A 26,294-nucleotide genomic window follows, 5' to 3' on the forward strand; every position below is an offset into this window, starting at 1 on the left:
AGTCAGATTTTATCAGACAACGACCACGTGTCGGCAGTTTTTAAGTTTATACAAGCTATTAACATATACACACATATATAAATAACAATTTGACGAGGTAACCTTTTTAAAGGTTACCAGAATTTCTTTGTTGATATTTTAATCGTTTCCTGGCGCAATATAACCGTAGTTGTTTTTGCGCCATTAAAACCGAAATCAAATCAAAATCAAACCTTTCAAGGGCAAGAATAGGACATACCCATCTGACCCACCTTCATTTACTCACAGGAGATGATCCACCACAATGTACACATTGTTCTAATAATTTGACTGTAAAACATATTCTTATTGACTGCCCCTATTATAAACAAGCCAGAACTTCATCCTTGATATCATTGGTTAACCTTCATAAACCAGTAACTCTTGAAAATCTCATTGGTGATAAGGCAAATATTTCCGAATTTTTTGACTTTCTCCGGGAAACTGGGCTTTTCAATTATTTCTGATTTCAGATTTTCTTTTGATCTAGGGAAAACTCACGTTTTAATATAATAAGTGAATAGGCACATTATAGCCTTAGCAGCTTATGTGCCATTAAGCCTCCAGAACAACAACAACAACAAAATCCTCACTGTCGTCATTGTTCCGCCCTACTTACAGTGAAACACATTCTCCTCGAGTATCCTTACAATCATGCTGCCCGATTAACAAATTTTAAATCGGTTTTAACTCAAAACAATTCATTAGAGATGAACCATATTCTCAGTGATGGCGCAAATTATTCGATTTATTTAATCTTTTAAAACAAATTCATTTATATGAACTTATCTGACATATGACTGGAACAAAATCATTTGCAGAATTACTGTGACAGGTGCAATTTGGCCTTAGTTGCCCTTGTGCCAATAAACTTCCATTTAAACCAACCAAACCAACCAACGAGAGGAATTTTAATGGGACTTTTCCACAACGTGGCTGAGTTAGTCAAGGACTGCGTGGTGTTTTCTCCCATAAACTCGGATTGTTTTTCCAACAAACAAAAAATCGATCACAAATCACATGCAATTTACAGACATTATACACGGAGAAATATGGCCTTAGTTGCTGATGCTTCTAAAACTCTACTACAAGTACAATTTCTAATTTAATTTGTTGACGATGGTCGTCTTCTCCCAAGAACACATCCATAATACTGTTTCGATCTTTTAAGATATTTTTGAGCTGAGGTTTCCACAGCTATTTAAGAGCATTTTCAACGATATGCGCCATTCTTTTTCAAACTGACTGGGAAAAACTGATCACGAGATGTTTATGGATGAGAAACGAGGCATTGAGAAGACCTTCAGATTTTATTATTTTTGTTGTTGTTTGTTTGCTATGGTTGTTTAACGGCAGAAGAGCTGCTAGGGCCAAGATGTGCTTATCCAGAGATTGCTTCTCCATGAGCCAAGCTAGTTCATAAAGACATAACGAACCAGAATTTATAATATAACTGGATCTGTTTTAATTAGTTGAAAGATCAGAGAGAGCTCCTGTAAGTTCTTTCAATATTGCAGGTTTGCTATGAGAGGATTGTTTTCGTTTGATTTTGTTTTGATTTGGAGTTTATTGGGGCAACAGCACATAGGCTATATATAATGTGCCAAAAATTGTAAATTAATATAAAAAAAAAACTGTAATAAAAATGGTAACACTAAGGCAATGAAAGTGATGTTTTAATTTTTGATCACTACATCGAAAAATGGTTTGTAAGGTATATAAAAATAGAAAATGATCAAAGAGGTATAAATGATATATAAATATATCATTTATACCTTTTGACCGAGTGTAGAGATCCCAGTCAGATGGTTACAAGCGGTTAAAGATACACACCGTTTTATGTCTAAAACGTGGGAATTCGTGGATATGTATAACTGTTAAAAAGGAGTTGCAATCTTCGCATTTCTGCTAATAATAAAATTAATAATAATAACAAATAAATGAAAAAATAGTATCAATAAAAATTAAAGTATGATAATAATAACAACGACAAAACTCCAAAACCCAGCGTTGATTTGAAACGTGCACGCCAATGAGTATTACTGAGATTTTACTAAAATATTATTCAGGTACAGAAACTTGCAAATTTGCACGCGATTCGAGACAGATTGGTGTTAAGTGCGTTTTTATACGTAATAAGTTCGGCGGTTTAAGTCCTTTTTGACCATTACCCAAAACTGATAATGGTACGAGTTTGAACATTGTGTTCAGGTGGAACTATTTATGAAGATAACGCTGGTAGTCAACGTGTGCCCTTTCAGTGAATGTAAAATGGCAAAAACAAAAGCAGCCAGAAACAAACAGTGTAATAAGGTATTGGTGGACCTTGACTGGACAGTTTGTTGTCTGCATCGTGTGCTACGTAATCGCTAATACGGTAGTTAAATAAGATTAACCGAAACCGTTGCTTCAGACGGTACTCAACAATTCTGCATTACCTGTTAGTCAACTAATTACGCTACACGTGCGCATCTTGCAAACAGGTGGCCCCGATAACGGAAAGAGTAATTTGGTCAGCGCAGCGATTTTGTAGTTGCTAGAAAAATCTGTTTTCCTTGAGGAAACTTTCTTGACGGAAGGAGAGGTGATTTCGGAAGGGAGGGTGGAGATTCACTGGGAGGGATAGATAGAGTCGTTCGAGGACGGTTACCTCTCGTTTGACAGGTTCCAAGTTGGGTCGCGTGCTAGACCTATTTAACCGAGGGAACGTAAGGGACCCAGCTAGTCTTTCGCTTAGTGTCAAATAGGATATTTCTTCCTGTCATGATGTGGTGGATGTACGGAGTTATCTGGCTGCTTTGTCACTCCGGTACAGGTGAGGCTTCTTTCATTTCAAATTATCATTCACGACACAGACAGAGAGAGAGAGAATGAATATTACTGACTGACTCATGCCAATGCCATTAGATTGTTTGCTGATGCGATAAAATAATTGTTGACATTTTTAGAAAGACATTCACTCTGAGTTTCTCTTCCATACATTAATACATTTTTCAAAACGCAACTGTTTCGAGTTCGCGGCTTTATATTGTAATTCTCCTTTAATATATTATTTTCTTTAGAAATTAGCATTTTGTTTTCAAGGTTCCCTTAAAAGTAAACAGCGTAATGTCCAGATACTTTGTTATCTTAAGTTTTGTTAAATTCAAATGGCCTACTTATTTTTTTAACGGGTTGAAAGACAAAATAAGTATTTTGGAGGAGGTTTTTTGGCGACAAGTTAATCAATATAATCAATAATATTTCAAAAATGTCGCGTGATCACTGTATGGTGCAATTGAGTGGTATATTCATTGAGTTGTGCGCTGTTTAGTAGGTGGTTATTATTTCTTTAAGAAATCTTTTGGAATATACACCACAATCATATGAACCATTAAAGACAAATACGATATTTTTGTGTTAATATTTTGAATTATTTTTTTTAACAGAGAAATGGAGCTGCGTGATTAACATCACCCCATGCATCTACTTTTTATTACACAGTTTCTTAATAAAGTATAAAACATTAAAGACTATAAAGGGACTTCTTTAGGTGTTCATTCACTAGTTATATCGAGACGTATTCGCCGTACAATTTGACCCCTTCTCATCAACAAACCTAAGGAAGTCTAAAAACTCTTGACGTAAGCAGTCGGCATCTCTAGTTAATGAAAGATACACAGAATGAGAGAGCAGAGGGCAGCCAACGAATAAACTTCTATAGTGAGAAAGTGATTTCCAATTAGGTCACATCCTGGTTTCGATAGCCTGTGTACAAATAAAGAGAGAGAGATAAGCTGCTTTCAACTGTCGTTGTTAATTTCTCAACAACGAAAGCATAGATACCTCACACATGTGAACGGTTCCACTCATTGGTAGTCGTTTGTGCTCAAAGCACAAATCGCACCCCTAAACTGCATCAAGAAAATGCAAAAAAGAAGAGGGGGTGAAGGTCGTGTTTGATCAATGGTTGACGAGAACTAAAGATTTGGCTGGATTGGATACAGATATACGCCTTAATCGAAAATCATTAAACCAAACTATAGTGAGATAACGTCTACGTCCTATTGTCATATTGAAATCTCTAATCAAAAGTAATCAGGCAAGATTTACATCTTATAATCAGGTGAATGGTATTTGGTTGATTTAGTGTGTGTGTGTGTGTATATATTGGGTTGGAGGTTGAGAAGACGAAAGAAGATATTTGTTGACATTGGACTTGAACTTCTGTAGACTGTAATTTTCAGGAAATACGTATGAAGGAAGGTTGTTCCAGAAAACGGCAGTTGAATGAATAAACGAGGAAGATGAGAAGTTGGTTCTGCGGTTTTGAAGTTGGACAGTAAATGGATGTTGGCTGGTAGCGGCACGTGTTCGGACTGTTTTGAAAAAGAGAGCGGGAATTATAGAAGCCAATTCAGAAGAACAGTGCCCATGGAAGTATCTGTAGAAGAGGCATGCAGCAGAAACAGTACGTCTATGAGAAAGCGAGTGGAGAGACTCTGTTAGAGATGAGTCATTAATTAACCTAACTGCCCTCTTCTGAATGGAATCAAGAAGCCTGACAGAGTGAGCAGCTGTTTGGAAGAAAAGTAACGCCTAGAGCGAAAGAGAAAACCAAGTTTTTTTTAGATGCAGAGGAAGCAATATTTGTAATGTGCTTGTGCCGAGAGAGATTAGAAGTCAGGATAATCCCCAAAAGAGATATATCATTTTGCCTAAAAATCGGAGTGTCACCAAAGTTAAGCATAGGAGCAGAAGAATCCTTTTTGAGAGATATAAGACAAGACTGAGTTTTAGAAGGATTGAAATCAACTAAGTTGTCTTTGCCCCACTGGAGAATTACCTGAAGATCGGCATTTAAGGAATTGGTAGCGGATATTCGAGAAGTTGACACATTGAGCAGGGCAAGTTTTCTCAAAATGGAAAGTGGAATGGATTGTGCTATCATCGGCATAACTATGGATAGGATTTCCAGTCAATGGAAGAAGGTCATTAATATTATTCATCGTAACTTTATTGTCGCCAATTTTAGTCAAAATTGGATCACTCTTTCGTGGTGCTTTCCATTTCCTTTAGTTTGTCGTTCTAGAGAATCCAATATTGCATTCCTATAACTTAGAAGTACTCTTCACTTCAATGATAATTTCGCCGGCATTTTTAAGAATAATGATTCTCCTGTATTCGGTATCTGATTAGCACAATAGTTCTAAATAGTCTGTATAATTTCAAATATGGCTTCATAAAAATGTGCATTCGCTGTGTTGGTATGGAATGCAAGTTTATGCTGGAATTATGTGCAGACAATCAATTCCGAGGATTGGAATACGTTATAAGTACATCTCATTACATTGACCTTTCGCCTCTCTCTCTCTCTCTTCTCGTCTCTTCCCTCTGATATGATTATCATAATGAGGGGAAAGAAGTGAAAGAGAAGGTACCTTGGTCATATGATACGATGAAAACATCTTTGTATTTTGATATCTTTAAAATGTAAAATGATTTTGAGATATTAAGTTTACACAATCTTTCCTTCTTGTGTTTGATTGAACGTTAGTTTTCACAGGAAAGAATTAAGTTACTGATCTAGATTTTGTTGTATATACGTATGAAGGTCATGAAACAACTTTGCTAAATATCTGTGAAAAATTAAAAAGATATGTCCGTAAACATTTAGTACTATTATTCGCATAATCAATATTGTGCATGAAAAAAGGCTTTGGAAAGTACGCTGGATCATTTCGTTAATAAAGGCGCTCAGATTGCAACGTCTCATTTCTTTTCGTTTCCCGAAGTGCAGATCTGTGGTTAGTTATTTTTGAGAACGCCTCGATTGATTCTGCTCTACAACTGAAAAACCAAATACAGTCAAAGCAGTAAAATAAAATACGGGTGCTGATTTCGCGATTGTGGAAACATCCATTTGTAACTCGAGCCAAAACAGCAACCAACCGTTGATGTTTTGCCTCAAACATAGCGTGCGAAATGGAAAAAAACTGTGATCGCCTAATGTTCTTTCGCTTACTATAGGGCTTTGATTTGCGATTAACAGTGGAGCTGTTATAATATACGCCTCCCCACCACCTCTCATCCTCCGTTTTGTATCCGCTAGCGAGTTAGAGCTTTAGAGTCAAACAACATTCCTACTACTGGTTTCGGTCGGAACGGAAAGCTTGTAAATGGGTCAAATACATCTTCAGTAAACCATCCCTAGTGCTTTTTACATTCCAAGAGTGCCGTTAGCTATAGTTAAAGGGATGTTTGTATCTGAGGCGGATCTCTAGGGAATTATGTTTCACTTTGTCTTTGTGCTTGTGTAAGCAGAAACTAGTAATAGAAGACTTGTTCTCAGAATAGATATTAAAAGGAGGTTTGCTAATTTTCATAAGTGAAATGTTTACTTTCTTTCGTTACAACCGTATTGCAATAATTAACTGAAGTTGATTGATTAACATCGTAAACATTTTTGCGTTAAACCTTTTGAATTCTGTTTCTTTCTGCTCGTTCATTAAGATACTTCCTCAGGGGATTGCCAACAGCGATGGAAACAAGTTTACAGCACCGATAAAGAAACACGAAACGGTATAAACAGCTCTTTTGCAACTTTCTGCAAAAGAGTATATTACTCAGTCGTCCCTCTTTGCCAGGATAACTTTTGAAGCAACTAGGAACGAAATCCTTAAGGATGAGCTGTGAACAGAGAAAGTTCACAAAACATGCTTTTAAAGACAGTAAAATAAACGAGTCTAAACTTCAGTGAACCAATTGCTTTGTTAACATTTATTAACACTTTAGACTAGTGTTTCGCAACATTTTTTTTTTAACTACTGCCCTCCAAAGGGCTTTTTTTAGACTATTTTTTTCCTAATCGCTCCCATGAAATTTTAAACAAGAAAACACTTGTTTATCCAATGGAATCCCTGAGTCTGATGCTTCTTAGCTAAACGTTCAGTGTTTGGTATGATGTTAGTAAGTTTAATTCTGAGACCTGAATAAATTCTGTTTCATTCCTTTGTTTATATTTTATTTACTGAACTAAAACAACTTTCAACCATATAAGACGTTGGAAAAGAAAAGTATTTTGGCCACTTCAGACCAAATTGTTGGTTAAAGAAGTTTAGTTGATTTTGATCCCCACAAATCGGCCATTCCACCTTTTTCGAATTTATATTTGCATTCTTCGTTAACATTTTAATTCAATGAGTTCTTGAATTACTTTAATAGCAGACCCGGCATCGCATCCAATTGGATCTCACATCCATGGCTTTACTTCAAAAGAAATTAAAGCTGAAAGTCTATTTTTCATTTTACCTTTTAAAGAACACAAAATCTGAATAATTCTTAAGATCATTCTTGGTGAGAGATTCATTTTTTAAAGCTAACTCTTGCAAATATGTCTTTCAAATATTTCTAGTTCTTCAGTGAAGGATTTTAGTACGCGTTTGCACTATATCATCGTCATTAATTTCTCTCGAAGTTGAAGTGATACTTCATTAAGTTTTCGAAAAATCCAAGCCATATAGTGTATGTTGTTTTTGTGTTTGCTGATCTTCTTTGCAAAATCCGTGTCTTCTTCTCTTTCTAAAAAAAACTAATTATCGTATCAAAAAGGTTTACAAATCTTAGTTTCCTTTACAAAGCCTTGACTTCTGTATGTAAAAGAAGCCTCACATATTTTGGAAATTTTCTGGAATGGCGATCATATTTGCAATGTGACTTTATTTTTTTGATAGTTTTAATAACTATACTGAGAGATTAATAAAGAACGGAACTAATATACGCTGTATAATACCCTGTGTCACTGATGGTGACACAGGGTACCAAATTTTCCAATGGTACTTATTTTTCATCAAACACTGTTTTTATAGCAGCAAAAATGGATGCTCCAGTACAAGTGCAAAGTGTGTTAGTTGTCTGACGGTACCAGGGGTTTCCCTATCTCCGCGTTGGGTACTCTGTTTGTGTAGCACAGAACTCTGTGAAGGCTAGAGATTTGAAAGTGTGTGGGGAGTGGAAGGATGCAGTCAGTTTCTATAGATTTTACAAACAACATCGCTTCTTACAATTTACCATCATCGAAATAATGAACGTATGCCCTTAGAAGAGTCTTATTGTCAGCAACTGTGGATTCATCAATCTGAATAGAAAATTTTCTCATTTTTAGTTTGTCAATTAGCTGCTCTTCAATGTTAACTGACTTCTCATCAATTCGTCTTCGAATTGAATCGTTGCTTAATGGCAATGCTTTTAAAATACTGGAAGTATTTTGATGCATCCCTGTTGAAATTCCAAAGCTGTGGCTCTCAGGCTTAAGACGAGACAGACGAGAGGAAGTTGTATTGGCAGGACTCATCATACTCGCCTCTTCCTATTATTGGGAGAAAACCCACCTCACTGCTCATCCTGTCAGATGCAACTTACGGTCCGTCATTTTCTGGTTTATTGTCCCTTATTTTCAACCATCTGATCAAATACTTTATAATCACTCTCCATGTTGAATATATCACCTGATTTATCTCATTTCTTAGGAAATTACAATAAAAGTTCTTCAATATTTATTTATCTAAAACATATTGGCTTGTACAATTGCATATAATTTAATATCTCTAACTATATGTTGCCTGTAAATAAACAACGAACAGACATAATTTGGCTTCAGTGGCCCTTGTGTCGTTAAGCCCAATACCAACACCAACTGTTGAAATTACAGTTTCTAATGCGGGTCTAAATACAGTCTCGGCAACTGTATGAGCACTACCATTTTTGCAATGATTTCTGCAATTCTATAAGACGCAATCATTCCATCGTCATTTGTTTGTGTGTTCTTCTTAAATAAGGAATTAAGTATTACGTTGCTCAAAATTCTGTTTAATATTTTTAAAATATTCGATATGTTTACCAACTTTAGCGGGATGTATCCTTTTTAAGTGATCTAAAAGTCGTGATGGTTTCATAGTCTCATTTGAATAAGAACTATTACACGTAAGATACTTAGGCTGTCTTGAGTCGGATGGGCTTTCAATAAAACCATAAGCTAGATATTCATCCACATACTGTTGACACTTTCTTTTCAGCACTTGACACGATTGATGATGGGTCGAATAACTATATGGTAGTGTTGTGTACTGTTGTTCTTCTGGCCTTTTAGCCGTTGGTCTGTGGCGACGACTCAGCCCTGTGGAGGCAGCCAAGCACCCAGTAGTTTAGAATTTTATTACTCTGGCAGGCCCTGGCACCTGAAATTTCAGTGGCTAGGGCCTATGTTAAAAAAACAAACAAACAAAAAAAAAACGCAATTTTCAGGGACGAAACGCTGATGGGTTTAAAGGCCAAAAGTGGTAATACACATTTTAATTTGGGCAGCTAAATTTTTCATTGCGTGGGCATATATGAAGTTTAGACAGATTAGGGGGGAGACTGAAGACTGGGGGGAAAAGACAGAAATATGGGGCCAATAAAGAAGGCGACCCCAACAAGGTAAATGGGCCCACGCCCCACCAGAGGGAAGAATAGAGGGCAGTGGGGAGAGGACAGGAAAAGTCCCCCTCCCTGCTCAGGAGAGGAGGTAAAGGTACTCCGCAAGAAAGCAGGGCACATATCACTAAGCACATAGGCAGCAGGGCTGCGTTTGTCGAGTGAAGTCACTTCGTGGTGAAGTCGCGCCAGGGACCAAGTCCCATCCTGTAGGTCGGTTGGGTTCTGTCAAGTGGGTCAGTCCCAACGGTGTCTTGTCACAGCCAGTAGTTTGTCTCCTTCCGGGGTTTCTAGGGTATGTTTTCCGGGGCACGCAGCAAGATCAATCAGATGCCGCAGCTGCCATCTGTACAGTAAGTTTGGTTTCTCAATTTCTGATCACGATCTGGGTTCTTCTTGCGAAGTGGTCTAAGAAAATCTGTTAAAGTTTAGATACTCAACCTTTGAATCCAGGACATGGTGTACTTATCGTTGTGGTATGTACCTCAGTCGTTTTTGTTTGTTGTTTGTTTGTTTGTTATTTGGTTTTTAGGAGCATTAGCAACTAAGGCCATATTGCTCCGGGAATATGCGGTGGTTATTCCCTGACCTATGGTCGGTAACCTGGGAGAAGGAATTCCCTCTTCCAGGGCTAAAAGGAGCAGCGATGGATTGCGATGCATATCCACCGCTAGAGTCGACGGGCTCCAGACCTGTTAACTGTGATTCAGAGCATGACTTGAATCGTCCGAAGAGACAGTGGACTGAAAAACACAGTGCAGATATGCCAGCATTTCTAATAATGCACTCATTATCCACACACCCTGTCGGCAAGTTATCGCCGTTTCTAATACAGAAATGCTTAGAATCGGTTGTTGGATCTCCTGAAATGGTGAAGCGTTTCCAATCTGGAGACCTTCTAATTGAAGCTTCCAAGCCAAGCCACTCAGACAAATTGTTAAAATTGACAACATTTAACAGCATTCCAATGTCAGTTACGCCATATAACACTCTGAACACCTCTAAAGGCGTCATCAGCGAATGGGACTTACTTACTGTCTATGAACAAGAAATAATACAAGAGATTAGTGAACAAAAAATTACTCATGCACGGAGAATCATGATTATAAAATATGGCAGACCAGGTCCATCATTTTATCATTCAGTACTCCGACTCTTCCATCTTCTGTTAAAACAGGTTACCTAAATTGCAAGATTCACCCTTACATCCCAAACCCCATTCGCTGCTTTAAATGTCAGAAGTATGGTCATTCTAAAACAGCATGCCGAGGCGATGCTGTGTGTCCTGTTTGTGGTTCCAAGGAACATTCTCAAGAAGACTATACAGCTTCCACTCCTATTTGTCCAAACTGTAAGGAAAACAACCCTGCATTTTCTAAAGCATGTGACCTTTGGAAAGCAGGCAACAAAATCCAGAAATATAAAGTGGAACATAAAGTCACTTACCCTGAAGCAAGAAAGCAAATGCTACTAACCATGCCTAGCCGATCATACGCATCTGTCACCAGAATCAGCCGCTCAGCTGCAACTCAAACAGATGTGTCCATAGAACCAAGCATTTCCTTTGCCACCTGGGCCAAAACTGTGTTATCAATCAATAAGAAACCTACAGTCAACGAAACCAGCAATACGCCGATCAGCATCCCAACTGATGCTATCTCAATCTTGCCCGAAACAACAAAATCAACTACCTTTGATTTTTGTTTTTTTCATCCTCTGATTGAACATCAGTCAGATGTTCAATTAGAGGTGATGACAAAGTACTCGAGTTACATGCTAATGATATCATGGATGCAAGGCGCCCAATCTTTCACAGAAATGAAAAACCATGCAGACAGAAACCTTCTCAGAAAAAACAGTCAGATCAATCTTCCTCAAACAAATCCAAGGAATAAATTCCTACAATGGAACTGTAGAGGATTACGCAGTAATATAGATGACCTCAGTGATTTACTAACTCAAACTAATGCAGTAGGTGTGTGTGCTTACAGGAAACATTTTTATCACCACATGCTTCTGTCAAATTCAAAAATTATACTATGTTTAGGCGAGACAGGGTTTCTAACTCTCCTGCTCGTGGTGGGGTAGCTATACTTGTGAAATCTACAATTCCCTCTAGACATCTCCAACTACAAACCTCCGTAGAGTCTGCGCGGGTAGCACAGTGGTATCGTCACCGTCCTCCCCACACCGGGTGGAAAAGGCCTGGGTTCAAATTCCGTCGATGACGCGAGGAACTTTAATGGGCTTTTTTCACTCCGTGGCTGAGTTAGTCGGTCTCAGGCGTAGATAGCAAGGTTTTTCTCCCCAGTAACTGGGGTTTTTTCGTCCAGCAAATCGACCATAGAACATACGCAATTTACAGACACAAATACGGGTTAATGTATTTAATTACGGGCAACCCTAAAATAATAATTTTTTTTAAACCTCCTTAGAAGTTGTAGCAGGCCGGATAGCAATGGGAATATCGTTATCACTTGCATCCATTTATATATCACCGAATTATCCTTGCCCCCAGACTGAACTGGATAGTCTTATTACACAACTTCCACCTCCTGTCTGTTTACTTGGTGATTTCAATGGTCACCATCCATTGTGGGGATCCTCCACCATGGATAGTAGAGGCAAATTAATCGAAACATTCCTGGATAACCATAACCTGACTCTTAAATTCTGGCTCTCCAACTCATGTTCAACTACCTGCTGGTGCAACATGGATCAAATTCACATCTACAATAAACAAAAAAAAGAAATGCGCATATAGTCTGGAATAAAATAAGAAAAATGACAGGTAAATATAGAAATAGGCCATCACCAATACTGATCTGCAATGGAATTAGTTTGACTGAACCTACCGTTATTGCAAACACATTAGGCGAGACCTTCGCAAAAGTATCAGCGAAAGATTCATACCATCCGGAATTTCTGATCCGAAAAGAAAAAGCAGAAAAGCATAAGATCAAATTTAAATCAAAAGGTAATGAACCCTACAATCAACCATTTACAATAAACGAACTACACGAAGTTTTGCTCACAGCCAAGCCAAGTGCAGTAGGCCCAGACGATATACATTACAACATGATCAAGCACCTTAAAAAGACTGAATTAGAAAATTTATTGAAACTGTATAACAGAATATTCCAAGAAAATGTATTTCCAAACACATGGTGCCATGCAATAGTACTAGCTTTCCCGAAACCTGACAAAGACCTGACAAATCCATGCAACTATCGACCAATAGCCCTCACCAGCTGTTTAGGAAAATTATTAGAAAAAATGATAAACAAGAGACTGATTTGGTATCTAGAGGAAAATAACATCTTCACAAACACGCAATGTGGTTTTAGACATCATAGATCTACTCTGGACCACCTAGTCAGGATAGAAGCCAACATCAGAAATGCATTTATCAGATCACAACATATGGTTACAGTATTTTTTGACATCGAAAAAGCTTACGATACCACTTGGAGATATGGGATCCTGCGAGATATGCACCATGCTGGACTCAGAGGCAATCTCCCTATGTTTATCCAGAACTTCCTTATGAACAGAACCTTCCAAGTCAAAGTACAAACTTCTTTCTCTAAAATCTACCAACAAGAAGAAGGCGTTCCACAGGGCTCAGTCTTGAGTGCCACTTTGTTCGCCATAAAGATTAATTCGATCACAAATCAACTCCCTCCTTCGGTTTCACATGCACTTTACGTTGATGACTTTAGTATCTCTAGTCAGGCACAGAACATGAGAACTATCGAGAGACAATTGCAATGCGCAATCAACAATATAAGTAAGTGGGCACTAGATAACGGTTTCAGACTGTCAACCCCTCGACGTGGGCACCTGTACGTGGTGAGGGGACCTCCCAGTGACGCTACTGGACTTCCAGACTAGCATCACTGGGATCCAACGCCCACAGCCCAGGTTCCAGGCTTACATCAATGGAATCCGGCGTGTTTGCCGTGCGCTGCGACCCGTGGAAATTCGGAAAGGGGGATCCTGGTGGTTGAGGGGCCCAGCTTCAATACACCACTTTGGCCCCTGCTTCGACAAGACGGGTGGTCCTGGAAGGCCCGGCTAGGATCAATCGGCTAGTAGGCTCGCCTGCGAGGGTCAACCGTGACAATGCCACGCCCCTACCCTCATGGTCCGAGGGACAGGATTCAGGCTGGCGGCGGTGCGGGTATAGTGTCTGGGTAGCCCTGGCGTCCCACTCCCGAGCGCATTTATTGCATGCCGGGTAGTGGGCGTCCCTTTGGGCTCCGTGGTGGGTGGGGAGCCCGGGCACTGAACCATATAAAAAACTCTATGAATCCTGATAAACTACCTTCTTCAGGGGCCCCAACCCGGTCCCTATCTGAAACCATTGACAAAGATCCAGATAGCATTATTGCTAATAAGAGGCAGCGAACCGAACTACCATCAGGGCCAGTCCCAAGGTTCCTAATCATGCACTCAACCGGTGAAAAACCGATTGGTAAAATGTCGCCCTTCTTCATACAGAAAGGGTTAGACGGGTTAGCAGGTTCTCCCAAATCAGTTAAGAGGCTCCGTTCTGGAGACCTCTTAATTGAAACTAAAAATGACAGGCAATCCGAACATCTACTCCGAACAACATCAATCGGAGGTATTCCTATAACAGTGACACCACACAGAACACTCAATTCATCTAGAGGTGTCATTTCGGAGTGGGACCTTCTCGACGTATACGAGGAGGAAATCTGCTCCGAATTAAAACCACAGGGAGTCATTGCCGTCAAGAGAATCACTGCGCGAAGGGATGGTAAAATTGTTAAAACCAGGAGCGTTATCCTGACTTTTAACACTCCTAAACCTCCTGATGAGATTAAAGCTGGATACATCAACTGTTCAGTGCGTCCATACGTTCCGAACCCTTTACGGTGCTTTAAGTGCCAGAAGTATGGACATTCTCAAATGGCCTGCCGTGGAGTCCTTGCATGCGCTCGATGCGGTGCAAAGGACCACGAAACAACAGCATGTTCAGCCGCAAAACCCACCTGTATTAACTGTGAGGGCGAACATCCGGCCTACTCACGAGCATGCCAGAGGTGGAAGGAAGAAAAAGAGATTCAACGGCTGAAGGCAGAGCTTAACATATCATACCAGGAGGCAAGGAAATCGGTCAAACCCCTGAATATCAACAAACCTACCTACGCCCAGAAGGTAGCAGGGAGATGTTCCGTCGGAACTCAGACGGACATGACCATTCCTCCAAAGGAGTCTTTCACTCCCATCGCGCGGTATCTATTAAGTTCTCAAAAACCTGCACAAAAGGACCAATCAGCTGCCACTCCTATATCGGTACCTCCTAATGCTCCACAAATTACAAAAGTAGTTATGAAAGAAAAGAATAAGAAAGGGGACGTCCCACCTAGTACCCAAGAAAAGATGGATGTCGAGCAGAAGGAGGTACCCGAAGAGTCAGTCTTGGAACTCTTTGCGGAGGAGGAAATGGACACGGGACAGCGTCCATTCTTCCCCAAAAAGGATAAATCCAAGACTGATAAAAGTAAGCCCTCAGCACCTCGGAAGCCGCCTGATGGACCCACCAAGCCAAAATAATGGCTAAATTCCTACAATGGAATTGTCGTGGATTCCGGCGAAATATAGATGACATCAAGGCCCTCCTGCAAAAGCACGAGCCAGTTTGCTTCTGCTTGCAGGAGACATACCTAAAGGCAAATGATGATCCCACCATGCGCAACATCACAGTTTTTCGGAAGGATAGAATTGCGGACGGCTCTGTACATGGGGGAGTGGCTATCCTTGTGGGTAACCATACCCCAGTGCAGCCCTTGCTAATTACAACCAGCATAGAGGCTGTTGCAATTCGCCTTTCAGTGGGATTCTTATTAACTGTATGCTCTATTTATTTGCCACCTGGGATTGACATCTCCCAGGCAGACCTTGATGATCTTCTAACGCAGTTGCTTCCCCCTTTCTTACTTCTCGGGGATATGAATGGACATAACACCCTGTGGGGTAGTGCTAACATCAACGGAAGGGGACGAGTCATAGAGCGCATGCTCAATGACAATGACCTTTCCCTTCTAAATACTGGAACAAACACCTTTTTCCACATGCCTACCCGTACCTTTTCTGCCATTGATCTCTCTATCTGCTCCCCTTCTCTGCTCCCTTCACTCACTTGGGAAGTGGAGGAGAACCCATACGGAAGTGATCACTTCCCTGTGATAACCTTGTTACACAGTGGGAGACCATGTCTTCCCTTCAGGTTACCACGGTGGAAGTTTGATCAGGCTGACTGGACTGCCTTCCAACATCAGGCAAATTGTGATCTTAGTACAGTCAGTCAAGAGCCTATCAATGATGCAGTTAAGTACATCACAGAAAATATTGTCCAAGCAGCTGCGAATACTGTTCCAAAAACATCTGCCCGGTTTCCACCATTTCCCAAACCCTGGTGGAATTCACAATGCACAGCAGCAAAAAAGGCTCAAAACAAAGCGTGGGGGATATTCCGCCGATATCCTACCACGACCAACCTTATAGCCTTTAAACGTGCACGAGCCAAAGCACGCTACATCCGTCGTCAGAGTCAAAAGGAATCGTGGATCCGTTTTACATCATCTATTAACCAGTCTACCAACTCTAAGGTAGTCTGGGATAAAATCCGGAAAATGAAGGGAAAATACACAGCGCACCCCTCATCGGTCCTTGAATATAATGGATGTACTATTGCAGACTTTACTGCAATAGCGAATGCTCTTGGGGAAACTTTTTCTAAAATCTCCGCAACATCATCTTACTCCCCAGAGTTTCTGGTCCTAAAGCGCAACGCTGAACAGCAGGCCCTTAAATTCACATCGAAGGGATCCCACCCATACAATGGGCCATTTAATATCCATGAGCTGAAAACAGCACTCGCCCGTACCAAGGCTACCGCTGTTGGACCAGATAACATCCATTATGAAATGATCAAACATCTTTCACCAGAATCCATGGACCGTCTGCTCCTCCTGTACAACAGAATCTTCCTCGAGGAGCACTTTCCGGAAACCTGGCGCAAGGCAACTATTCTTGCTTTTGCTAAGCCAGGAAAGGATCCTAAATATCCAAAAAACTATCGTCCTATTGCTCTGACCAGCTGTCTGTGCAAAATATTGGAGAGAATGGTCAATGCTCGGCTCCTATGGTATTTAGAGTCGAATGACCTTCTCTCCCGCTTTCAGTGCGGCTTCCGAAGAAATAGGTCCACATTGGACCACTTAGTTAGACTGGAAACATCTATCCGAGATGCTTTCCTAAAAAGAGAACATTTGGTGTCGGTGTTCTTTGACATGGAAAAAGCGTACGACACAACTTGGAGATTTGGTATTTTAAGAGACCTATACAATCTCGGTCTGAGAGGCCACCTTCCCATTTTTATTAAAAATTTTTTATCCTGCCGTTATTTCCAAGTTCGTGTAGGATCCTCCCTTTCGCGGCCTTTTTGCCAAGAGGAGGGGGTACCACAAGGATCTGTCTTAAGTGTTACGCTTTTTGCCATTAAAATAAATTCTATTTCAGAACAACTTCCTCCAACTGTAAACAGTGCACTCTATGTCGATGACTTCAGCATATTCTCTCAATCATGCAATATGAGGGTTATTGAGAGACAACTGCAACAAGCTATTGACCGTGTTAACATCTGGGCCACGGCCAGTGGTTTCAGGTTCTCACCGGAGAAGACCGTTTGCGTCCATTTTTGTCGCAAACGTAACCTCCACCCTGAGCCTGAATTACGACTTGGACAAAGCACCATCCCAGTCGTATCAGAGGCAAAATTCCTGGGACTCATTTTTGACAAAAAGTTGACATTTGTTCAACACATTCGTCAGCTACGTACGAAGTGTACGAGAGGGCTTAACATCCTCCGCTCTCTCTCTTCTACCTCTTGGGGTGCAGACCGATGCACTCTACTACGTCTGTACCGTGCACTTGTACGCTCAAAATTAGATTATGGGTCTCAGGTGTATGCATCTGCCAGAAATAGCGCCGTTCGTTGGCTTGACCCCATCCATCACCAAGCCATTCGAATCGCTACTGGTGCATTCCGAACATCACCTGTCCAAAGTCTGTATGTCGAAGCAAATGAACCATCGTTGTCGCTTCGACGAATGCAGTTGTCTCTACAATATGCCTTCAAGCTGAAGTCCCTGCCGGACCATCCCACGTGGACATCCGTTTTCGAGCCACGATGGGAAAATCTTTATAACACACGGCGGACCACCAATCGCCCATTCGGCATTCGTGTTCAAGAGCTACTCAATGAGCTTAACATCTCGGTAGACAAGGTCGCTCGATCACCAAAGGAGCCCCTTCCACCCTGGCATGCACAAACACCAGCATGTGACTTCTCGCTCAAACTTGCGACGAAGTCTAATACTCCAGCCTCTGTCTACCTTCAGCTCTATTCACAACACCGTGCAGAACATTCTGACTTCTTGCCAGTTTACACAGACGGCTCGAAGTCAGAATCGTATGTGGGATCTGCTGCTGTCTTTCCAAATAATACCGTATCAGAGCAGATACCCCTTGACTGCAGTATTTACACTGCAGAGCTGCATGCCATAGAGTTAGCTCTAGATCACATAAGAAAACACCGTTACCAACGGAGTATTATATATGCCGACTCAATGAGTGCACTACAGGCTTTATCAGCGATGTCACACACTAATCATCCAACCCTGTCCCGAATCCAGCAGATAATATACAGCCTCTTTGTAAGTGGATTCGATATCCGATTCTGCTGGATTCCCAGTCACATCGGGATTAGAGGAAATGATTTGGCTGACACTGCAGCCAAATCGGCAGCCCTGACGGATAATCTTGACCTGTTAGTCCCCTATACAGACTACAGGCAAGTGATCCGTAGTAACCTACAATCTCAGTGGCAAGATTCGTGGCATCGACTGATTACTACAAACAAACTATGTCGAATTAAGCCTATGATCCATCCATGGCGGTCCAGCTTACGCAGGGATCGCAAAGAGGAAGTTGTTCTTGCTCGGCTCCGCATAGGACACTGTCATCTAACACACGCCTTTTTGCTGAGGGCTGATGACCCTCCTATGTGCGAGCAGTGCGACACCATTTTATCCATCAAACATATTTTATGTGACTGTACCAATTTTAGAAATGCTCGTTATACCGCTTTTAACCATCTGACTGAGCCGTATACACTCAGTCAGATTTTATCCGACAATGACCATGTGTCTGCTATTTTTAGTTTCCTAAAAACAGTAAACCTTTTTACTCGTATTTAAAAAAAAAAAAAAAAAAATCTTATTATTCTAAGGTTTACTATTGTTACTCGTTTACAGATATTTGTCTTTTACAGTTTATACTTGTTTTTATACTCTGACTTAGTGACCTAATTCATTAGGTCACTGAATGTTTTACTAATTTTGCTGACAAAGTTTTGGCGCATTATAGCCTAAGTTGCTGATGCGCCAATAAAACTCAACTAACTAACTAACTAACTCAGACTGTCAACACAAAAAACAATATGTGTACATTTTTGTCGCAAAAGAAATCTCCATCCTGATCCTGAACTGAAATTAGAAGGCAAAAATATACCAACGCAGCCGAAGGCAAAATTTCTCGGATTAATCTTAGATAAGAAACTCACATTCGTGGAGCATATCCGAGAGCTGCGTAAAAGCTGTACAAAACACCTGAACATACTTAAAATCCTTTCGTCAACAGCATGGGGAGCAGACAGATATTCCCTACTAAACCTATACAAAGCACTAATTAGATCAAAATTGGACTATGGAGCCCCAGTGTACGATTCAGCACGGAAAACAGCTCTGAAATGGCTGGATCCAGTCCATCACAATGCACTGCGTATAGCTACTGGCGCTTATCGTACCTCTCCCATATATAGTCTCTATGCTGAAGCCAACGAACCACCTTTAACTCTTAGGCGACAGCAACTCGCATTGTATTATACATTTAAAATAAAATCTATGCATGCACACCCTACTTGGGAGACCCTCTTTGATCCACGATGCAGAAACATATATCAGAATCGCCAACAAGCAAACCGACCCCTAGGCATTAGAATGCAAGACTTTTTGGCAGTACATAACCTTAATATAGACAAAATAGCACACATGCCAGTTCATACTCCTCCACCATGGGATTCGCATATCCCAATATGCGACTTCTCCTTTCAGAAATGGAATAAAAAAGCGATACCTTCAACAATCTTCCAACAGTTACATGCAGAGCACAGAATTCAATTTCCTGACTATATTCCAATATATACAGATGGCTCAAAAACAGACACTTTAGTGGGAGCAGCAGCAGTATTCCCAAATATAACTTTAACACAACAGCTACCGAAAGAGTGCAGTGTATACACAGCAGAATTACACGCAATAAAAATAGCCTTAACTCATGTACAAGATAAACATTATAAGAGAAGCATAATATATACAGACTCCTTGAGTTCCTTACAATCCATGCAAAACATAGGTACATCCAAACACCCAATCCTTTGGCACATTCGGCAAATAATAACTGACTGCGCCAGAAATGAACAGGACACTTTATTCTGCTGGATCCCAGGACATACAGAGATTGCGGGAAACGAAGCAGCAGACAAGTCAGCCAAAGAAGCCGTACTACAGATCGGAGAGGATATATCAGTCCCGTATTCCGATTACAAGCCTGCGATATGGCGTATTTGCCAGTTGAAATGGCAAGAAACTTGGAATCAACAAACCGCAAACAAATTATACCAAATAAAGCCGAATATTGAAAACTGGACTTCTAGCAGTCGAAGGTCGAGAAAAGAAGAAACAGCACTCACCAGGCTAAGAATCGGCCATACCCATTTTACACACTCATTTTTGTTGCGAGCAGAGGACCACCACGATGCCAGACTTGTGACACCGTTCAATCAGTAAAACACATATTAATAGACTGTCCTACATATACAAATGAACGTAAACAAGCTTTCAAAGATATTTATGAGACACAGGACGCCATTTCACTAACAGATCTCTTGAAAAATAAACATGACTGCGCAGATGTTTTCAACTTTTTTAAAGCTATCAATTTATACCACCTCCTGTAAGGAAGTGAATATAAGCAACAGAATGACACAAGAACGTATGAATCAGGTTAAAATGAACAATTGAAATCAAAAGTAAACACCCCTGAAACACATCACACCGTATGAACTGGCGCATTATGACCTGCGTAGTCCATGCGCCATTAAACCTCAATACAAACAAACAAAAACATCAGGTCAAACTGATGACGTAGAAGAGAGTACAGATCGCGGCCGTCCCAATTTTCCTAAAAAAGATAAAATGAAATATGACCGTCAAAAGGAAACCACTCACAAGAAACAGACAGACTCGCCTTCACTCCTCAATCCCCGATAATGCAGAACATTGTTCAATGGAATTGTAGAGGTTTACGCAGCAATACCGATGACATCTATGATTTAATCTCCCGATATGGTCCTACAGCTATTTGCATACAAGAAACTAATCTAACTCCACAAGTAACTCCATCAATCAGAAATTTTATATTTTACAGAAAAGATAGAAACTCCTCATTATCCGCACGTGGAGGCGTCGCGATTCTAGTTGACAGTAAAATACCCTCTAGAAACATTCCGCTCCAAACCCACTTAGAAGCTATTGCTGTACGTGTATCAGTTGGGCAAATTCTAACTCTAGTATCTCTGTACCTTCCACCTAACAAGATGTGCACGTTTAAAGAACTAGAAGACCTTATAAGACAAATACCACCACCGTTTTGTATCCTTGATGATTTCAATGCGCATCATCCATTGTGGGGATCAGACCACATGGACAATAGAGGACACTTGATCGAGACGATACTAGACCAACTGAATCTAACATTATTGAACACTGGTGAAAAACCTTATCCTCACCTTCCCACTGGATAAATGTCAGCAATTGATTTACCTCTCTGTTCCCCCATATTATACCCTAGTATAGAATGGACAGTATTAAACGACCCACACAATAGTGATCACTTTCCAAACATATGCAGAATCCAAACGCTTCAAACATCATATCCTGATAATCGCTCAAAATGGAAATTCTCCAGAGCAGATTGGGAAAAGTTTTCAACCCGTCTTTCTTTTGATAGCCAATTGATCTGACTACAACCCATTGATGATATCACAGAGCATATTACCAGGCAAATACTGACCAATGGGCCCCAGGTGCCAAGCGATTTATTAGTGACTAAGCGATTCCCAGCGATATATAGAGTGATCAAAAAATAAACAAGTTTCTTTAATTTCCTCGTTAAAATCCTATTATTTTTTGTGAAGCAGCTCTTTATCTTACAAACAGTAAGTGAAGACACAGAAAGGAAACTCACCTTTCTTATTTTTTCTCTTATTCTCACTTTTACTAATCTAACTTACACAGCCGCTTGGTCACTAAGAGGCACTGCTCTTGCCTCCACGTGGCGGGGCTGGTAACCTGGGAGAGGAAAGTAACACTCCCAGGGCCAAAAGAGCAAATATGAGTAGTAAATTAACTACTAGTACTATAGGGCTTCAAGAGAAAGCTCTACCAAGTAGTGAAACAGAAAACACCAAATCAAAGAGACAAAAGACAGATATGGACCCACCAAAAATACCAACATTCATTGTCATACATGCGACAGGAGATCAGACATTAGGAAGTATGTCTCCGTTTGTAATCCAGAAAACATTAGAGGGTCTAGTAGGATCTCCCAAGTCAGTTCGACGGCTGAGATCTGGAGACATACTAGTGGAAACAGAAAATCCCAAACACTCCCAGAAATTACTTTCAACAACAATTTTTGGAAGAATGCCAGTAGTTGTAACACCACACAACACACTGAATTCTTCCAGAGGGGTGATTTCAGAGTGGGACCTCTTAAATGTGTCAGAGGAAGAGCTCACAGAAGAATTAAGAAGCCAAGGAGTTACAGGAGTGAAGAGAATTAATATCCGAAGGGATGGAAATATAATTCCAACAAGAACCCTTATCATAACATTTAATACTCCAAAACCTCCAACAACAATCAAAGCAGGATACCTGAACTGCCAAGTACGACAATACATACCAAATCCACTACGTTGTTACAAATGTCAGAAATTTGGACATTCACAAATGGCATGCAGAAACTCAGCAACCTGTGCAAAGTGTGATTCTAAAGAACACGAGACTACAGTTTGCTCTGCCAACATCTTGAAATGTACAAACTGTAAAGGGGAACACCCAGCCTACTCAAAAACGTGTGAAAAATGGAAACAAGAGAAACTAATTCAGAAATACAAAACAGAACACAACACAACGTACCAAGAAGCAAGAAGAATAATACAGCCACGGACTACAAACAAGCCAACATATGCACAAGCAGTAATCCAATATAAATCAGTAGAAGTTCAAACCGAAATTTCCATGATGCCAAAAGAATCATCTACTGGACTGAAGGCACAGAAACAGGAGAAAACAGTGAATACCTCAATTTCTCTTCACACAGAACAGATATCCACAAATCAGCATCACAACGAAAACCGATCTAAACTTATAAACACCAAAGAAGCCGAACAGATGGAAATAGGAAAAATAAACACAACTGAAGAACCAGTATTAGAAATTTTCACAGAAGAAGATATGGACATGGACCGGCCAAACTATCCTAAAAAAGATAAGACAAAGCATAAGAATGCTCCATTTCGGAAGCAACCCGGAAGCCCTAGAAAAACCAAATAATGGATCAGTTCATCCAGTGGAATTGTAGAGGACTACGTGCCAATTACGACGATGTCCAGTATTTAATAACACAACATACGCCAATATGTTTTTGTCTACAAGAGACATACCTTAGACAACAAGACACCCTTTCAGTGAAAAATTATAGACTGTATAGGAAAGACAGATTAAGAGAAAGGTCAACACATGGAGGTGTAGCCATCTTAGTCCATAACCATATCCCAACCGAACACATTCCTTTAAATAGCAGTATAGAAGCGATAGCTGTAAGAATAACACTGAAATTTAGGGTAACCATCTGTTCAATGTACCTTCCACCAAGACCAAATATACCATTTGAGGAAATAGACCAACTAATCTCCCAACTCCCATCACCTTTCTGTATAATGGGAGACATGAATGGGCATAGTCAACTATGGGGAAACACTGATATCAATAGACGAGGACGGATAATAGAAAGAATAATAGACCTTCATAACCTTTCTCTACTCAATAATGGCAAACATACGTATTTTCACTTTCCTAGTCGCACAACCTCAGCAGTAGACCTAACCATATGCACCCCTTCACTCCTACCGGAATTAAAGTGGCAAGTAATAGAAAACCCATACAGCAGTGACCACTACCCAGTAATCACCATACTGACCAGAAACCTTCCTTGCCACCCAAACAGACCACCCCGCTGGAAAATAGAAAAAGGTAACTGGGAAAAATTTAGAGAACTGGCAATATTTAATCCACAAATCATCCAAGAAACATCGGTCGATGATGCTCTAAAGCACGTCACAGATACCTTAATACAAGCAGCCAAACAAACAATACCCACAACCTCGACTCGTTTTCCATTGCACCCAAAATCCTGGTGGGACGAAAATTGCATGAAAACAAGAAGACAACAAAACAAAGCCTGGAATAAGTTCCGGAGATATCCTACAACGGATAATCTGATAAAATTTAAGCAAGCACGAGCACTAGCTAGGTATACACGGAAAAAAGCCAAAAAAACTTCCTGGATCCAGTTTACTTCCTCTATAAATAGAACAACAAACACAAAAATAATATGGAATAAAATAGGAAAAATGAATGGGAAGTATAAAAACCAACCATCACTAGTATTACATTGGAATGGAGAAAGCATTACCGAACCATCAGAGATAGCTAATATACTAGGTGAAACGTTTGCTAAAGTATCGTCAAAACAATCCTACAATACTGAATTTTTGACCTATAAGGAGAAAACGGAAAAAAACAGAATTAATTTTAATACTAAAAGGATTGAACCCTACAACCAACCAATTACAATACACGAATTACGTCAAGCAGTATCACAAACAAAACCAAGTGCAGTTGGATCAGACAACATACACTATGATATGCTTAAACACCTAAAGCAGGCAGAGATAGAAAACCTCCTTCAACTGTACAACCGCATATTTCTAGAAAATCAATATCCTGAACAGTGGCATCATGCAATAGTATTAGCTTTCCAAAAACCCAATAAAGATCAGAAGGACCCAAACAACTATCGTCCGATAGCCCTCACAAGCTGCTTAAGCAAAGTACTAGAGAAGATCATCAACAAAAGATTAGTCTGGTTTTTGGAGACAACCAACTGGTTCACCAATATGCAGTGTGGGTTTAGACACAATCGATCCACACTAGATCACCTTGTACGAATAGAATCAGAGATAAGAGATGCATTTATAACCTCAAAGCATATGGTTACGGTATTTTTTGATATAGAAAAGGCTTATGACACGGCATGGAGACACGGTATATTACAAGATATCCACGATGCAGGACTCAGAGGACATTTACCACTATTCATTCAAAATTTCATGAAAAATAGAACATTTCAAGTTAGAGTACAAAACACCATGTCAAAATCATATAAACAAGAAGAAGGAGTTCCCCAAGGGTCTGTCCTGAGTGCCATACTATTTTCAATAAAAATAAATAGCATCACAAAACAACTACCACCCACAGTGTCATATGCACTATATGTAGATGACTTCAGTATTTCATATCAAGCACAGAACATGGGAACAATAGAAAGACAACTACAATGTGCAATTAACAACGTTAGTCATTGGGCCCAGAAAAACGGGTTTAGAATATCAAAAGAAAAAACAGTCTGCATGCATTTCTGTAGAAAACGAAATTTACATCCTGAACCTGAACTAATATTGCAAGGTAACACAATACCAGTTAAACCAAGTGTAAAATTTCTTGGACTTATTCTAGACAGAAAATTGACCTTTGTAGAACATATAAAAGAACTACGAATAAAATGTATGAAACAACTTAACATTCTTAAAGTCTTAACAACAACATCTTGGGGGGCAGACCGTTATACCCTGCTCAACTTGTATAAAGCACTAGTAAGGTCAAAAATAGATTATGGAGCACCGGTTTATGCATCAGCAAGAAAGAGCGCCCTCAAATGGCTAGATCCGATTCACCATAGTGCAATTCGAATAGCAACAGGAGCTTTCCGCACATCCCCTATATACAGTCTCTATACAGAGGCTAATGAACCACCACTGTTCCTGAGGAGACAACAGTTGTCATTGTTGTATGCTTACAGGATAAGACCCATAAGAGACCATCCGACTTGGACAACTTTATTCTCGCCAAAATGGGAAAACATATATAGAAACCGCAAAAGAGCAAACCAGCCTCTAGGCATCAGACTACAGGAGCTACTGATAACACATGACCTCAAAATAGACAATGTTGCAAACCAAGAAGGATATATAGATCCACCATGGATAAACCATACCTCAGCCTATGGACTCCTCACACCAAACTGGAATAAAAATACTTTGTCAGACAGCAACTTTCAACAATTGCATGCAGCACATAGAATGCAATATCCCAATCACATACCAATATATACAGACGGATCAAAATCAGAGAACCATGTAGGAGCAGCAGCAGTATTCCCAGATATTACATTGTCACGCCAACTTCCAAAAGAATGCAGTGTCTACACTGCAGAATTAGTAGCAATTCAAATAGCCCTGGAGCATTTCAGAACCACCTACCACTTGA

At 40.1% G+C, this 26,294-nt stretch overlaps 1 protein-coding gene across 1 annotated transcript in view; it reads left to right on the forward strand.

Annotated features, from left to right (window-relative positions):
- The first annotated feature begins 2,705 nt into the window (after nt 1-2,705).
- Nucleotides 2,706-26,294, forward strand: part of LOC150085786 (uncharacterized) — a 74,381-nt gene continuing 50,792 nt past the window's right edge. The window contains exon 1 of the mRNA XM_090374250.1: nt 2,706-2,833. Coding sequence (XP_090230376.1) covers nt 2,782-2,833 — 52 coding nt within the window. The 5' untranslated portion in view covers nt 2,706-2,781. The remainder of the gene's footprint in view (nt 2,834-26,294) is intronic.

Source organism: Mastigoproctus giganteus, chromosome 5 (genome assembly GCF_048544385.1).
Source record: "Mastigoproctus giganteus isolate SK-2022 chromosome 5, ASM4854438v1, whole genome shotgun sequence".
Classification (NCBI taxonomy): Eukaryota; Metazoa; Arthropoda; class Arachnida; order Uropygi; family Thelyphonidae; genus Mastigoproctus; species Mastigoproctus giganteus.